Here is an 18,564-nt window from a genome sequence, read left to right on the forward strand (position 1 = left end):
CAACATTGATAGATAGATACATAGAGAATAAATTTCAAAATAGACCCCTTATTAGAGGCTCTAGCTGGGTGTCAAACTAAGGCCCGCAAAAATCTTACAAGACATAGCAGTGAGAATGAAATTGGATTTGTTTGTCCCCCAGATTGTGAATCAGTGCAAGGGTTGAACTTGATATTACCGTATAAAGTTAATGATGTCTTTTCCTAGCTATTTCCACTGCTTTTAGCGCATTCTAAATGCATCTAATATTCTGTGCACAGCGCGCGTTTTCAGTTGATTGAAAGTTCCTGCCAAATCCTCCAAGCTCCAACATTTGCCTAATCTTTCGACATATCCATCTAGTCGAACGACGGTTTGTTATCTCGACAAAATAATTCTTTATTCCATATTTTCTACAGTTTTCTTTTTTAAATATTATTTTCAATCAATTGGGTAAAGGGATGATTTATATTTGCATTAAAAAGAAAAGTGAAAAAAAACTTGAGGTTCAGTTCACTGTTCAAGGGACTAAAGAATGAAAGAAACGTCTAATTTTTGCCGCGTTTTTGTCCATTTTGCCGCGCGTGCCACACCAGTCCCTTATTTTCCCGCCAAAAATATTTGACGTCTCGAAATCTTTCTTTAGTTACTTTCGATACTTTAAGTTTCAAAATATTTTATAATTATATTATTGCTAAGTTTAATTTCAATACAGTTTCGATCGGTTTATTAAAAAGTCGACCGCCCATGGCTAAAGAATCAATCATTCTCTAAACTCTTTTTTCAGGAGACTTTTATTAAGTTTTTTTCTTACATAGTACTTGCACGAGGTTTTCTAAAACACTTTATTTTGTCTCTTCTCAGGCTACAGGAAAGACCGACTTGTGGGCTGTCGAGTGCGGTTTTTTCAAGAGAACCCAATAAGGTCGGTAAGGTTACTTTAAATTTCAATAATGCCTTCATATGCATAAAAAGGAATATTTTAAAATACTTTAAAGTTGTTAAACACTTTTCAGTTTCTAGCATTAAATTTGAATTATAGGCATTTGGACCAGTTTTAACTCGGATTTAATGTACTTTAAATAATGGCGTAAGTACTTTTTGGACAAAAAAAAAAAAAAAAAAAAAAAAAAAATTAACAACTGAAGAATTTTACCAAAAAAATTATTAGGAATTTTTTGAACTACATGAATAAAACCTTATATTAGTGTCGTATGCTACTCTAAAAATTTAGTAATGTGACAATGCAAATGACTAGAGTATTTATCTTATCTATCGCCTTATCATTTATTATGGTTATCGTAATGTTTACATTAAATTATTTCTCCCTTTCTTATCACGCAAAACACACATTCGCGTCTACTTTGAAAGACGTTTATTTTGTCTGTGGTTCGTGATGCGGTTTAGACTTGAAAGCTGTTAAAGTAAATATCTACAAACATTGATCAATTTTTGTTTTATATATGTTTTAATATGTGGAGAAAAAAATGGTAGCGAATGACGGATTTCCAAACTTTTTTTTGGCAAGAGAAAATAAAATGAACCGAGAGTTCATTTCAATTTTGCTACGATTCGGCTTGTATTTAAGTTTTCGTAGCTATTTTTAGATCTAGGCTTGCAGTGTATTGTCGGGCCCGAATGAATTCCTTTTGAAATCTTCCATGGTGTTTGTATTTCCCTTGTTTTGAAACCAAAGTTTTATTAATACAAAAAAGAAGAATAAAGTAGCGTTCATGGGCATCGTTCGCGCGCATCCTTTCTACGCACTAATTTAGTGAGCCCGCGCTCATCGTGATGACGTCATTCGAATGTTTTGATAAGCAAAATCTCATATACCGTCTTTAATCTCTTATAACTCTAAAACGAAGTTGGCCACCCCCTTTTTATTTCGTTTTTTAAAAGTACTTTATAATAGGTTGCTATCAATAGACGTCACTTCCGGTAATAGCTGGGTTTTTAATGGCTTGTAGAATCTTGGAGGTTGTTTTGATCTCTTGTTTTCTGGTTTCATGTCGTAGAAATAGTCAGATACCATAGTATGAAGACTTATTTTGACATGTTTTGACTTAACATCCGCTAGTTGCCCCTCAGTCAACCGCTTGTTTGCCCTCCAGTCAACCCCAAAGAGTCACGTGATTGATAGTAAGCAATACCCAACTTAATTTAGGGGGAAATAAAAAAATTCTGACGATGGAATCACATTGAAATTATATTTTTTCTGCTTAATTGAAATTGAATTTCATGAACGTGAAAGTCCACACTTGTAGCCCGATAACATTTTATATTTTTGACTTTTTAACACAAAATTTAAAAACTAACTAATTATTTAGTTATTTTCTAGAGTTCTGGGGAAAATGGGGACGATCGATTTATCTTTTAAGTAAAATATGGCTTATTTTTGACAGCTTTCTATGCCTAAGTTGTTCGCGCGTTTTTACCGCAAGGGTTCAGTTCCACGCATTCTGACGGCTAAACGAAGTCGGCACACCCATTTTTTATTTGCATATTTTACTTCTAGTATGATGTACTGTTAATCAAGCAAAATTTTTTTAAAAATCTGAAGATGGGAACATTTGCCCATGAACGTCATTGAAATAGCGATTTGAGACATTTTATTCAAGATGTTTCTTTAACGAATTTTTCTGTTTGTGACGTAATTCGGTGCTTTAAATTTCCTGCATCGTTATGAAAAAAAAAAAAAAAAAAAAAAAAAAAAAAAAAAGTAAAAAAAGTCTTACAAGCTGTAGTCGTTTCGTGCCAGCTAAGAGTCAGGGGGAAACAGAATGGAAATGAAGAAATAGAAAGATGAACTACATTAAAGAAAGAAACAAGGAAAGGGAGGAAGGAGGGAAGGATAGAAGGATCAAAGGAAGGAAGGATGGATGTATTAGCAATAATAAAAATTAATATAATAATGATAATAACAAACAAACAAACAACAAAAAAAAAAAAAAAAAAAAAAAAAAAACAGATCATAAAATATAATAAATAATGATAGTAATGATAATGATAATAAAAATAATGATGATGATGATATTAAATCTTTATTATCATTATTAATATAATAAGGATAATAACAAACAAACAAAAAAAAAAAAAAAAAAAAAAAAAAAACCAGATCATAAAATATAATAAATAATGATAGTAATAATAATGATAATAAAAATAATGATGATGATGACGATGATGAATACGATGATAGTGATGATGATGGTAATAATATTAAATCTTTATTATCATTATTTTTTACTTCTAATAAAATTGAGCAATAATGTGTTAGTTACTTTAATAATAAATAATAATAATAATAATATCTATTTATAAAGCGCAAATACAATTAGTTTGAATTAGTACGTATTATACTATTACTTACATATATTTATATTTTTCAATTAGGACAATTAACACAATTTTGTGTTAATTATTATTATCTAAATATTAGCTGACTGAAGGGTTACAAATAAAAAACTAGATAAAATGATTAACCCACGTTCGCGGGCAAAATATCTCATTGCCAGGTTTTAGTTTAAATCTTATATAATGAACACTAAAAGTAAAAGTAAAACACTAAAAGTAAAAGTAAAATGAGGAAATTCCAAATCGGGATCAACGTCTTTCTTTGGTTGCTAGATTTCGTGCATGGAAGCTCGCCCTTTTTGAGGTAAAAACGTGCAAACAGCGCAAACACGGAAAGCTGTCAAAAAAAGTGAGAATATGTGGACCGCATAGCACTTATGAAATACATGAAGATATAGAAATATAAATAAGTTATAGTGCTTGGGAACGAGGTTATTCCGGGCGAAAGCCCTTGGAATTAAATTCGGAAAAATTAATTTCCGACCTCGCTGGGGGAAAAAAAAAAGTCAAAAAAAGTCATAATTTACTGAAAAACAAATTGCTCCTTCATAAGTCTCCAATGTTTTCACTGAAAACCACAACTGGAAACGAATGGTTTTAAGAACATATGTTAACGATTTATATTTAAATTGTTCAGTAAAGGCGTTTACCACAGGAAAAAAATCGGATTCCCAAATTGGGAATTTGTTGGGAATTTCATTGAATTCCCAAAGAATTTCCATCCAATTCCCAGAGAGAACGAAATTGGGAACGTGGCACTGATTCCCAATGTTGGTTTGTTGGGAATTTTGTTTTTCTATAGGGTATTAGAAGGAAATTCCTAACAATAAATCCCAACCTTGGTGTTCGAATTGGGAATTCAAGGAAATTCCCAACAATTCCCAATTTGGGAATCCGTTTTTTTCCCTGTGTACGGAATTCTAACTCATAATATACTGAACTAAACTTTGACGTCTGAAACACGCAGGGTTTTAACAATAGTCAAATATATATATAGTTAAAAAAAAAAAAAAAAAAAAAAAAAAAAAAAAAAATTCGAAAAGAAAATTTGACGAAAAAGACACTGTTTCTTTTTATCCAACATATGTCTCTCCGCAGTAAACTAATAAACTAAATACTTCTTTCTTCTTATTTAACCACAGACCACAAGATTTAAAAAAAAAATGTATTGATTATAATGTCTTTTAATAAAGCCGACTTATATTAGTAGTTTAGTTTTTTGTTAAGCTGATAAATTGAATCGGCGCGAAGTATCGGCAGCTCAGTTTTGGCTATCGTACTGAGAAGTTAGCCGTTTTAGGTGGATAATCTCAGTCTGAAATAAAAGGAGATTAGTAATCGTTAAAGCAGGAGTGTCTCAAGGTATGGAAGTTTAAGTAATAAAGATAAGGTTGTCAGTTAACTTAAACAAAATATTGTAATTAATTTATTGTGTCCGCAGACAGGATTTATGAAAATAGCTCCATTTTGAACCTAATTGTTGGTCTGAATTACGCTGAAGTAACAAATGCAAATGTGACCACATGGAAAGAAATGCCATGGGAAATTGGGTTTTTCTTTTCTTTAGTCTTTTAATTTTGAGATATGATAACATGTACTTCAATGGAGAGATATGAGAGGCTTTATGCAGTGAATAAGCTACTTTATTTCCCGATCACTTCAGGTCTTGAGAGGATTTAGCATAATTAATTACCAAGTAGATTTTTGTGGAGGTACAACGCCGAAAGATTTACCAGAGTAGAGATTTAAAACCTTTATTGTATATAATTATAAGTAGCTAAATTGGAATTTCTCTCGCTCTTTCCTCAACAGCACGAAGTGGTCCTTAAACACTTAACTTATACTGCGATAAAAATTTCTAAATAAAAACATCATTTAACTTGCACGGGAAACTTAAAACGACGTAGAAGATGAAGAATTCTCAGTCCGACCATCTGTTTAGTTACTAACACCTCCAACTGAAAAAAAAAAAAAGCGGATTCTGAAGCTTTTCATCATGCCGACATACTTCTAGGTCTCAAACAAGAAAATAATCAACTCTATAGAGTTTTAAAGAACTGTAATATGTCTTTCTTTTAAGTTTCCCGACTCTATATCACGACACCAGTTATCTTATTGTTGAATAAAGAAAATGGGCGGAGTGATTCGTGCTCATTATTTATACCAGATACGACATGGTTTGCATATCTTTACTCATTATTGGCGTAGGTCTCTTATCCGTCTGCAAAGAAGCGGGCTACGTACATAACGTTAGTCTGTATATCAAAATTCTCACCACGGTAGCTATGTTGTGAGCGACGGCCACGAACTAAAGCTTTCTAATTTGATACTGAAACAATCCATCCTCAAAACTAAGAAGCTATTTGGGGAGGATATTTTGGAAGGCTTTTTCAGTCAAGGTTGCATACTCTTAGGAACGGTTGCTCAAGATACGCTACGATATCAAGGTAGAAGTTATTATCATTAGGAGTTAGTCCTCTGATTTGTATAGCTATGTACAAAGTATTTGCTAAGAAATTTCGAATATTTTTATGTTTGTTTTTCTTAGTTAATTTTATAGCAACAACGCAAAGGTACTCTAGGTCCCAACATATTAATATTCCTTATGAAGCATCTAATGTGGCCTCCAGAGCTCCCCTTTTCCACTTTTGCGAATTTTCTTAAGCCTATATTCAGTTTCACTAAGTTTTCATTGCAAAATTTTTTAAATTACACATTTAGGGTTGATATCAGTGTGATAAAGTCATAAATAAAAACCATATCAGTGAAGTGATACGATATCACTTCACGGTAAACTGGGAACTGAATTTTTGTTTTTCTTTATTTTATCGACTTTAAATGTGTAATAAACAAATTATTTCATGTTAAGAACTTAATATCTTTTTTATTCACTCGTATATCATATGATATCACTCACTCGCTCGCAGACTCCCTCGTTCGCGACATGATATGGGAACTCATGAATAAAAACGATATCAAGCTCTTAACATGTGATAATCTCTATAAACTTCGCCGAAAATTTACTAAAGTTTTTCTGACATTTTGCATAACAATATTCTATGCTCTCACTATGTCTAGAATCTCTATGTTATTTTACCGTTATTTGTAATGTCATACTTAAGTTTGTAATATTTATTATTTTATTGATGAATTATGGACAGTGGGAAGTAATGTTTTCAAATAACTGAAATGAATACTGAATACGATACTGGGTGTATTATTAGACAAATAAATAAGAAGTTGAGTTAAATAGTGAATTTTCAATTTTAATTCGTGAGAGATGAAATTTGGTATAATTTGTGGGTAAGCTATACGCGAAAAAAAAAAAAAAAAAAAAAAAAAAAAAAAAAAAAAAATCTCAAAAAGAGTCTTGTTGAGGCATTTCTCAACAGTTTTGAGTTAGTGCGTATATCCGTCGTTTCAGTAGGTCCAGTGTCCGTGTGGCTCCCTAACCGATTAATCCCGCGCGCCGTGTTGTCTGCCATGTGCTTATTGTGAGTCGTTCATCGTTTGGTAAGTGTTTGTTCTCTCTTAATTTTCATCTTGTTTTTTGTCTTCTATTCGCATTGTTTGTGAGCTAAATGTGCCTCGTTTGTTAGTGGTGTTATAAGTGTTTAACTTAATGTCTTTTTTCTAGGATTTTACTTTTCTGTGTGTAAAACCAATCGATTTGAACGCCGTAAACATTGTTGTGTAATAAACCTTCTACATCGCCGTAAAATCCAAACGTGATCACCTATGAGTGAAATGTCAAGCTATGGACATGCAAGGAGTGTTAATTGAGAAGATCCGTAGTTTTGATAAATCCCGAAGTGGATATATTGCCTTTTTGACTCGGTTGTACAAGAAAATTGACGAGAGTTTGAATGGTTATGCAAATATCGAAGACATTCAAGACCTCCAAGGCCGCCTTAGCGGCGCCTTTGATCGCTACAAGGAATGTTGTGAAAAATATGGAGAATTGTTAAACAAATCGTGTGAGAAATACCGCAGTGTTGAAGAACAGTTTCAGTCCCAGCGACTTAGAGTGCAAGAATACTACAAGAAAATAAATTCTTATATCTCAAACACAGTTGAGCTCGAGATGACAAGGTTGGAAATAGAAATCAAACAGAAGGAAGAAGAACTACAACAGGCCTTAGAGCTGTCCAGAGTGCAATGTGGCAGTGGTAAATCAGTGGATTTCTCTCCTGAGAGATCAGTTAACGTGCAAACTACCCAGAATCAGGAACCTGTGCAAACTGACCAGTCCGACCAGCCCCGTGAAATGTTTGAAAACTCGCTTGAAGGAGGAAACTTTAGCAGCTTTGAGGCACCTATAATTCCACCTCCACCCATGTTCTCGGACTACCAAACACCAAGCCCATCTGTCTTACCCAAAATGATCAAGACGTCCACACCCAAAGACCTACCTTACTATCGAGAAGAGGATATTCTACCCCCGAAAAACCGTGAATACCAGTGTCCGAACACGGACCAGACAAGTACGCACAACAACACGGAGAGCAAGGACTGGCTTAACATTGCGACAGCCGGAATAGAGCCCATGCGACCTATGATGATTCAGGAGACAGTGATGAAGGACGATGAAAAACCCGACAAGATCAAGCCCATGTTAACCGTCCCACAGACGGGCCTACCAGTAGACACACCCTCAACTACCAACGCCTTAGCGGGGGAAACCCTTCTCACCACAATCGTATCAACCATGGACAGGATTAGTGCAGCCAACGACCTACCAAATGTTCAAGTGTTAAAGTTCGACGGCTCGCCCAACAAATATCATGGTTTTCGCCAGAGGTTCAAGCAGCTAGTAGAATCGAGACCCCTGGATGACGCTGTAAAAATGACTCGACTACTTCAATTCCTTGAGGGACCAGCCTTAGCTGCAGTGCAGAGATACGAAACCATACCTGGGGGGCTCGACAAGGCTTTTAAGGTGCTAGAAGAGCGCTTCGGAAAGCCGTATCAAGTTGTGAAGGCATGTATTGAAACAATGACAAAGGGACCAGTCATCCAAGCGAACGACAGTCAGGCGCTGCGGAACTTCGCCGATCTGGTACAGTCGAACTACGATACCCTAGATGCGATGGGTTATCTATCCGAGATGAACACAGATAACCTAGAGAAAATAATGGCTCGTCTACCAAGACAGATACAGTCCAGATTTGTAGAGCTGTTGAACAAGCGTGAAAGGCAAGGTCAGACCATGCCAAACTTCAAGGACGTTGCCGAGTTTTTAAGAGAGAGAGCAGATGTCGTCAACCACCCCTTCCTCGCTAAGCCGCCGGCCGAAGGACTGACAAGCCTAAAACCAAGAATAAAGACAACAACACAGAGGGTCTCAACCTTTACAACCAGTACCGATGTTAAAGGTCCAGCAGAGTCATGTTTCCTGTGTTCCAAGTCGCATAGACTGTATCACTGTGATGTCTTTAAAGCCAAATCACCGAAAGAGAGAAACGACTTTGTCAAGTCCAGGCATATATGCTTCAACTGCCTCAGTTCAACTAAACACCGCTCCAGATCGTGCGGGTCATCTACGAGATGTCGTGCGCCAAGCTGCGACAAACCGCATCACACATTGCTGCATTTCAATGACAAGAAAGAGACTGAAGGAGCAAATGCTGCAACTTTCTCACAAGAAACCGGCAAGGCCGAACCCACTGTGAATTCCGATGTTGGTGGATCACACGCAGTCTCCTCAAGTGTTGACTCCTGTGAAGTTCTGTTACAAGTCATACCACTTAAAGTGATAAGTAAGAAAGGAGACTCAGTCACAACCTACGGTCTACTAGACACGGGTTCAGACATAAGCATGATAGACCCATCACTAGCAAACGAACTCGGCATGCAAGGGACTCCGAGCCGAATCTCGTTGTCTACCGTCAGCAATACTGGAGTTCCAGAAAACGGTACGAAAGTAGAGTTCAACATTTCATCATTAGAGAACACTAATGACAGACGATCTGTTAATGTCAGCTCAGCGTGGGCTATTAAGGAGCTGGAGATCCCTCTTAAACACGCCAAGATCCTCAAGGCCGTTGATCGTTGGCCACACCTGAAAGAAGTACCATTTCCAGAAGTGCAGAGAAAGAAGATATCACTCCTCATCGGAACGGGTGTCCAAGAAGCCTTCCTACCCCTTGAAGTTAGACAGGGAAAATCCGACGAACCCTTTGCCATCAGAACAATCTTAGGCTGGAGCGTCCTCGGCGGAGCCTCCAAGGAGAGACCATGCAAAGGGTCGTGTTCCAATCACGTATGCGGAACAGACACTACTCTGAGCCATCAAGTAGAGGAGTTTTGGAAAGTAGAGTCTTATGGTATTGAGAGACCGGAGAGCGAACCAATGTCGGTGGAGGATAAAAGAGCAATGAAGGTGATAGAAGATACCATCTCGAAGCAAGATGGACACTACCAAATGGGTTTGCTATGGAAGAGAGAGAAACCCCAATTACCTTACAACCGCCCGCTTGCTGAAGCTAGACTACGAAGTCTCAAGGGACGTCTCGTTAGAGATCCGGAGTTGTTGCTTAGATACAAATCAGCAATCGAGGGCCACTTAGACAAGGGACACGCTCGGAAGCTAACGAAGGACGAAGTCGAGACAGTGAGCGACAAGACCTGGTTCTTACCCCACCACCCTGTAAGCAACCCCAACAAGCCGGGAAAGACACGTGTCGTCTTCGACGCGGCCGCTAGGTTCGGCGGCACATCACTCAACGATCAGCTGTTACAAGGCCCAAGTATTATCAACGACCTGACAGGTGTGCTCATCCGCTTCCGCCAAGAAAGGGTCGCCTTCACAGCAGACATTGAATCAATGTTTTATCAGACTAGAGTCATCGAGAGCGATACAGATGCATTAAGATTTTTATGGTGGTCCGACAGCCTAGAAGACTCACCAGACGAGTACAAAATGTTAGTGCACATATTCGGAGCCAAGTCTTCGCCATGCTGTGCGAACAGGGCCCTACGAATGAACGCTGAGGACAACGCAAGTGATTTCGATCCAGAAGTCATCCAGTCAGTCTACCGTAACTTCTACGTAGATGACCTACTGAAGTCCGCTCCAACGACGGAAGAGGCTACTCGTCTTGCAACCGACCTAGTTAAATTGCTGAAGGTAGGCGGTTTCAAGCTTACCAAGTTCACAAGTAACTGCCGCGAAGTGCTGACGTCCATCCCTCCAAAAGACAGAGCTAGTCCAACGCTAAATTTGGATCTCGACAAGTTACCAATGGAAAGAGCATTAGGAGTGACCTGGGACGCAGAGTCAGATACCTTCAGATTCAAGGTTATACCAACGAACAAGCCTCCAACGAAAAGAGGAGTACTTTCGGTGGTCAGTTCGTTGTTCGACCCCTTGGGATTTCTGGCCCCCCTCACGTTATCAGTAAAGATCCTCCTGCAAGATTTATGGAGAGCGGGAGTGTCATGGGATCAAGAAATCCCAGAACCATATCTGTCGATATGGCGAGAGTGGTCTCGAGGGATACCACACGTCGTGCATGTCCAGATCCCAAGATGTTTCCAGAGCCCAGAGCTAAGTGTAATCGTGAACATTCAACTACACACCTTCAGCGACGCATCCAGACGAGGTTTGGCTGCTGTTTCTTATCTACGAATGACTGATGAGACTGGGAAGGCGCACTGCGCATTTGTAATGGGCAAAGCGCGGAACGCACCGTTAAGAGAGTGGACAATTCCCCGCCTCGAACTCCAGGCGGCAGTGGTGGCTACACGCCTTTGCAAGACTGTTCTGAAAGAACTGGACCTGTCCGTAAGTTCGACCATTTTCTGGACGGATTCTATGACCACCCTGCAGTACATCAGGAACAAGACAAGACGTTTCCCAGTGTTCATCGCTAATCGGGTGACCGAAATACACGAGGCCTCGTTACCAGAACAATGGAAACACGTGCCGGGCCTCCAGAACCCTGCAGACGAAGGCTCTCGAGGAGCAAACATTCATTATTTTAAACGAGATTGTAGATGGTGGCGTGGACCAGAATTCTTGCTGCTGCCGGAAGAACAGTGGCCGACAGAAGAGCCAGAGATTACAGAAGAACCCGACGAGCAGTCAGACGCAGCGACAACTGCAATGGTGATAACCTCAGGGTCACAGATTGACCTCCTGTTGAAACGTTACTCGTCCTGGCCTCTTCTAACCAGAGTGATGTCATGGCTACTCAGATTTGTGAGGGGCGTAAAGAAAGAAACTTACCGTTGCCAACAACCTTATCTTTCATCTGCTGAAATTCGAGATGCGAGCAGAGAAATCGTGAGGCTAGCGCAGAGCTGTTTCCACGAAGAGTGCCTCGCCCTACAAGAGGGACGTCAAGTCAAGCGTCAGAGCAAGTTAGCCAATCTGAGCCCAGTACTAAATGAAGGTGTCATACTCGTCGGAGGAAGAGTACACCGCGCACCGATTCCCTACAGTACGGCTCATCCCATGATCCTACCCAGAGACCATCCAATATCTGAGCTGATCGTAAGGCACTATCACAAGATTCTTGGTCATGCTGGAAGAGAACACGTGCTATCTACTATGCGCCAACGATACTGGATCCTGCAAGCAAGAACTCTAGTAAGGCGCGTGCTACACAAGTGTGTTCAATGTCGCAGACGAAACGCTTCAACCATGCAGCAGATAATGGGAAACCTACCCAAGGAAAGGCTAACACCGTACCAACCGCCCTTTACATACACGGGAGTCGATTTTTTCGGCCCGTTTCATGTTAAACGAGGTCGCAGTAGCGTTAAGGTCTACGGATGCATTTTCGTATGCTTTAACTCCAGAGCTATACACATTGAGGACGTGAGTTCACTAGAGACAGACACCTTTATCCAAGCCCTAAGGAGATTCATCTCTGTCAGAGGCACCCCGAAAGAGATATGGTCAGACAATGGGACGAACTTTGCCGGAGCTGAGAAGGAGCTTCGACTCGAAATCCAGGAGCTAAACCAGAAGGAAATAAAGAATGCGATGCTTTCCAAGGGCACCGAGTTCCACAGTTACCCAACTTTCAAGTGGCGGTTCCAGCCCCCGGCAGCCAGTCACATGTCGGGAGTTTGGGAAAGAATGATACGAAGTGTACGCAAAACTATGAGGGCTATCGTTGGAAGTCCAAGTGCAACCATCGGACTTGAAACCTTGCGCACTGTATTTTGCGAAGCTGTATCTATACTGAACAGCCGTCCCCTCTGCCCAAGTAGCGATGACCCAAGGGACCTTGAACCACTTACTCCCAACCACTTCCTGCTCCTCAGATCGAATGCTACACCAGCACCAGGAATATTCACAGACCATGACGTTTACTCAAGGAAACATTGGAGACATGCCCAAGTCCTCTCAGACCACTTCTGGAACAGATGGATCCGTGAATATCTGCCGACCCTCCAGCAGAGACAAAAGTGGCTGTTAAAGAAGAGGGACTTGAAAGTAAATGATCTAGTCCTCATAACTGACAGCGCAGAACCAAGATGCAGGTGGCTACTTGGCCGTGTAACTAAGGTCTTCCCCGGTCGAGATGCTCACGTGAGATCGGCAGAAGTCAAGACCAAGAACTCAACATTAGTTCGCCCCATCACGAAGCTATGTTTGCTGGAGGAATCAGTTTAAAGACAAGATTGAACTGTGAACATTTAGTAGCCTTTGAGCTAGAACTTTGCCTGAATCGTTTATAATTTGTTGTTGATAATTAGCGTAATTATTTCAGCCTGGAGCCCCAGGATGTTGAGGCATTTCTCAACAGTTTTGAGTTAGTGCGTATATCCGTCGTTTCAGTAGGTCCAGTGTCCGTGTGGCTCCCTAACCGATTAATCCCGCGCGCCGTGTTGTCTGCCATGTGCTTATTGTGAGTCGTTCATCGTTTGGTAAGTGTTTGTTCTCTCTTAATTTTCATCTTGTTTTTTGTCTTCTATTCGCATTGTTTGTGAGCTAAATGTGCCTCGTTTGTTAGTGGTGTTATAAGTGTTTAACTTAATGTCTTTTTTCTAGGATTTTACTTTTCTGTGTGTAAAACCAATCGATTTGAACGCCGTAAACATTGTTGTGTAATAAACCTTCTACAAGTCTTTAAACTTTTTATGGCAAGAATATTTTTCCTTTAATTTTATTCTAAACTCTAATACATTTTGTTCTATATTCAAAATAGAATAAAATAAAAAGGAAACTCTTTAGATAAAATATGAGATTTTTTTGCGAATAATGTGGAGGGGGAAAATCACATCGAATAAATGTATGAGGTCATAGAATATAAGCGGCCAACCAAATGAGAAATGTAAGAGGAAAGACAAAGTACAGACAAGAAAGCTATATGGAATTTAGAAAATTATTTTTTAAATGCTGTCTCTGCTTTCAAATCATACAAATGAAATAGGATAAAATTGAATTGTTATGTTACAAAAATGGACTTAACAACATTCTTAAACATATGCATGAATTTTTTTGTATACAGCTATTTCAAAAAAGGTTGAATACTGAATACTGCATACTGAATAGTGCATTCCAAGACCAAAGGGCATTGTGGGTCTCGTTAATTCGAAATAAAAAGTAAATATACAGCAATTAACTCTCTACCTGTAGTTAGTATATTGTTTCAGATGGAATACGCTAAAAATAGAATAAATTATTATTAATGATCCTACTTTAGACAATGTCACTATGACCCACAATGCACTTCGATCTTGGAATACACTATTAAGTATACAGTAATGATAAAAAGGTAAATCATACACCATGAAAAGATGAAAAAACTTACTGACGTTTCGGACGCTAGTCCTTCGTCGGAGTAAAAGAGAAAGAGGTGGTAGAAAGGAGTGTTTATGTGATAGAGTAAGACAAAAGAATTGAACCAATGAGAGCAAGGTAGGCAAGGAAACAAAAACAAACAATCAAAAGACAAAAGAAAGGGTTAGTTGAAAGCAAAGCGTTCATTAATTCCGTTGGGACTAAGAGTGCCCAATAGGTGAATAAGGCCCCGACCACACGTATCCGGAAATTTTTGTATCCGCAAATCTTTTTTTTACGGATAGGGGTTGCGTCCACACGTGCCCGCAAATTTTTGTGACCGTATCCGCAAATTTTACGAAAACGGACACGTGTGGACGGTGAAAACGATTCGAATACGCTTCGTGTGGACGCAAACATTTTCGTATCCTCAAAAAAATTTTTACGGATAAAAACATTTCTGGATACGTGTGGACGGGTCCTAAGCCGCATTTCTTTGGTTTTCAGTATGCAGTATGCAGTATTCAACCTCTTTTGAAATAGCTGTATCCAGATTTAAATCAATAAAAAGATTTCAAATTCAAGATGAATTTTGATGTATTGGAATTGCACGGTATATTTTCGTGAAAACATTTCTGCATGATCCGTGATTCGTTTGTACTGAATCGTCTCGTTTCGTGAGAATTCTAACCGCTATAATTTGCGAAGTTGAGAAGTTGAGATCGCTGCAATTAACAATTTATAATGTCAGTGACCGACTCTTACATGAGCAAAGCCATATAAAAACGTCTTTTACACGGTTCTTTAAGCATAATTTTCCGTTTCTGCGGATATGTAAGGAAATGAATAAATGCTAATCTCGTAAAACAGGAGAATTTCTCTAATTCTCTATTTTAGCTTTTTAATATAACTTCAGTAAAAGACTGTTTTATATTTAAAGAGGAGAATAATCGATTTTATGAATTCTTATCGAAAAAAATTCATAGCATGGCATGATAATACTCGTGTTCTGGTATCGTGATCCGTCAAGTTCCTTAAATTTGGATGCGCACGCAACCTTGAGAAAACGGTCTAATATGTCTATTACGTTGATATGTCTATTCATTTGTTATCTTCTTTCAGTTTATTTTTGCCTGAAAGCTGCAACACAAATTCATCGATTCGGTGTTCGTGTTCTGTGTCAAGTCTTTGGGCAATTAACCTTAATAGATGCTTTGTCAGTTGTCGTATTCCTACTTATATACTGGTAAAGCTTATCTATAAAGCAACGAAAGAAAAAGTTCCACTTTTAGGACATCCCTCCCTCCCTCCCTCCCTCCCTCCCTCCCTCCCTCCCTCCATCCATCCATTTCTTTCTCTGATAACTGTCAAAAAACTCCATTGTTTTGATCAGCTCCACTAGAATCCTCTCCAAATAGTTTTGTGGTCACTGCGAATGATCTATAGCGTCAGTCAACCTGACATAGCTTTATGTTTCTATTTAAAAAAACATTTTTGACGTTAATATGTGACAGCCTATATATTATATCGAAAACAAACCTGTTCAAAAACACCTGCTCCGTTAATATTAGATAGCATACTTGACCTAAAGGTATGCCTTGACAAAATGTAAATTTTAAAACTAACGAATTCATCTATAGCTATTATCTTGATACAAATATCAGACCGTTAATATTTATATCAGTAATCTTCAACTGTTGACCACCTGAGCGGTCTAGTGAGTAACCGATATATTTTACTACGTGGAAAAATACTCTATATTGATAATACTCGATAACTGGGGTCATTATAGAAAAGCGAGCAGTTTGATTGATGTATTCTTTGGGTAAAATTCTTTCTTAATTTCCTGTTATTTTCTTCAAAAAAGTTCCATAATCTTTCTCGGAAGATACTCCGCAAATCTCGAGCCTTATTAGAGAAAGTTAATGGTGCTTCTGAGAGGTAAAGTAGATACTCCTAGAGATTTTTAGTGAAGATATGGAATCTCTCCCACCACTCATTATGGACAATAAAAAGCAATTAAATGTAAGCGCCTCAAATGACTCGTAATATTACATGATTTATACCAGACAAAATATGAGATATCGCATGGTGTTAAATAAGTTTGCATGAGGTGTTTTGTCGCTTACTGTCGCTCAGTGGAACAGATAAAACAGGGTGGATCCACTAATCACTTGCCTTGATTGAAGTAGGAAAAAAACACTTACAAAGATTTGACCATTGAAGCTCAGGTTCAGTATATATTAAGGTAACAGTCCGCATGCAACATTTTACTTTGCTAAAACAAAGTAACGAAAGAAAACGCTCGTTTGGCAGAAAAAAGCCCTTGCATATAGAATATATTAAATGTGGTCATACTCTTGCGCGTTGCGCTGTAAGTCTTATAGAATGAAATATATTTAGGGTTTCAGTCGTTTTGAAGTGATTCTGATTTCAGTGCGCATGTTCCGTTGAGAACTAGAATCCTGCATTTCAGAAGTGGCATTTGAAGATTTTGATGCGGATTTTTGCATCGTGTTTTTGTTATAATATTACATTTTGAACGCCAAGAAAAACGCCGAAAATAGATTTCATTCGTGCTTTGTGAAAACTCTAGGAACAAACTTTTAGTAACGAAAACTCATGACACTGATTTTTCACAATTTGACTGAATAGACCATTAAACAAGAAACGCAAAGATTTTGGGTAAAAAGTATTCAACTTAAATTTATTTCCAAAAATGATAATATCATTGAGAACGAAGAAGGGAACTAGAATGCATATAATAATATTGGGAGGTGTTATATATATAGCGCATTTCACATTAAGCCTGTAATTAATTAGGTTATCTAATTTAGACTTTTCTTTTTCTATTTCTACTGAAGTAATTATCTGTACTCAAAAGTGTTTTAGGAATGAGAGCACGCTCTCGTAATATCATTGGAAAGGTTCGTATTCTTTTGATTTTCTTATGAAACATTTGTTAAGTGACATAGTAATTTTCTTGTTTTGTCAAAGTTTTAATTGTCATTGACATCCATTATGTTGCATGTCTTCTGTATTCAAAGATGTTAGGAATAAAGAAGCTGACAGAAATGACTAGTTAGCTGGGGTGGCGTGATGTGGTATGACAGATCATGTTGTTCTTTCACTGATGTGATTTACTAATAAGCTTTTAAAAGATTTGAATAGATTATTAGGGCAATAATACAATAGTTGGAAGAAGGGGGAAAAATTTGAACTGTTTTAAAGATGTAAATGTTCTCACGAGCAAATATTTACCGGAGAAAACAGTTCCAAGCTCTTTTACCATCTCTTTCTTTGAAAAAAAATTTTAATTGTTACTTTCATTTTTAAGCTGTCAGGTATATATTAAAATAAACACAAAAGGTTTGAAACGGTAAAGCATTATAATAGCTAACATACATGATCTTGCAAAATATTACTTTTATCTTTTCCTCCCTTTTTGGTTTCTTTCTAAGATGTCGTCTTTATTTTTAAATTTCTGAATAGATATTCCGTTACATAACAATAATTAAATAAATATCAATAAATTATAAATAAAGCGGTCAGGTGTATAGCAGTTTTAAGCGATCAGGTACACCAATTTGCAAGAACATTGACATACGAAAATAGAACATTAGTGATTTAGTGGGATAGGAATTATATTAAGAAACAAAAGAAGATCACTGAAGCTGAACTTTTTCTTTTGTCTTTTAATGTATTACTTTCTCACTAAATTACTAATGTTCTATTTTCGTATGTCAACGTTCTTGCAAGTAGGTGTAAATAGTACGTAAAATAAACACAAACGTTTGAAATGGGAAAGCATTATAATAGCAAACATGCATAATCTTGTCAAAAGATTCCTTCTATATTTTCCCTTCTTTTTGATTTCTTTCTAAGATGTAGTCTTTATTTTTAAACTTCTGAGTATACACCTAATTCAAAAAAAGTTGTCATCGCCAAAGGCGATAAGCGATAGGTCATTCCGACATGGAAATGGTTTCGTTGAATACAAAGAACATTGAATCAGTCTCAGCACTAAGGTCCATACTCTTGACGAGAAGAAGAAGAAGAAACACAAGTCATTCCAGCTATTCTTGGATCTTGGAATGACATATATCCTATCGCTTTTCGCCTATCGCCTATTGCCTATCGCCTTTGGCGATGACAACGTTTTTTGAATTAAGTGTATACTCAGAAGTTTTAACAATAGCAATAAAATAAATATCAATAGATTATGAATATATGAATATTCAAGATACTTGAGACTGTTTTTCTCTGAGATTTTTAAAAATTGCTAGCATAGAAACTTTACATAATTAATTCGATTGAATCTTTCTTCTTGGAATGATTCATCCTCAAGAACCACTCGAGCTATTCAACTCACCATAACAATACAAACACCATAAAGGACACCTTAAAAGTGTACAAATTAGCATATGAAAAGTATACCACGTATCATCTCATCCCTAGTAGGTAATTGCTTTGGTGTGGCATAATAATAA

The 18,564-nt window shown here is 37.7% G+C and overlaps 2 protein-coding genes across 2 annotated transcripts in view; both read left to right on the top strand.

Moving 5' to 3' along the window:
- Positions 1 to 18,564, top strand: part of LOC116290974 (gamma-aminobutyric acid receptor subunit beta-2) — a 41,398-nt gene that overhangs the window by 12,196 nt on the left and 10,638 nt on the right. The window contains exon 2 of the mRNA XM_089027865.1: positions 844 to 904. Within this exon, the coding sequence (XP_088883991.1) occupies positions 844 to 904 (61 nt within the window). The remainder of the gene's footprint in view (positions 1 to 843; positions 905 to 18,564) is intronic.
- On the top strand, positions 6,705 to 13,402 carry LOC148912411 (uncharacterized). The gene has a single exon (XM_089027477.1). It carries the CDS (start codon positions 7,094 to 7,096, stop codon positions 12,962 to 12,964), a length of 5,871 nt encoding a protein of 1,956 aa, XP_088883603.1. The 5' UTR covers positions 6,705 to 7,093; the 3' UTR covers positions 12,965 to 13,402.

This window comes from Actinia tenebrosa, unplaced genomic scaffold, assembly GCF_029948245.1.
Source record: "Actinia tenebrosa isolate PJP-AT-01 unplaced genomic scaffold, QUT_ActTen_1.0 PGA_scaffold11__36_contigs__length_13525064, whole genome shotgun sequence".
NCBI classification, from domain to species: domain Eukaryota; kingdom Metazoa; phylum Cnidaria; class Anthozoa; order Actiniaria; family Actiniidae; genus Actinia; species Actinia tenebrosa.

Bases quoted from the DNA above. Each gene is read 5' to 3' on its own strand.
- LOC148912411 (XM_089027477.1), top strand. From the start codon at position 7,094: ATGGACATGCAAGGAGTGTTAATTGAGAAGATCCGTAGTTTTGATAAA.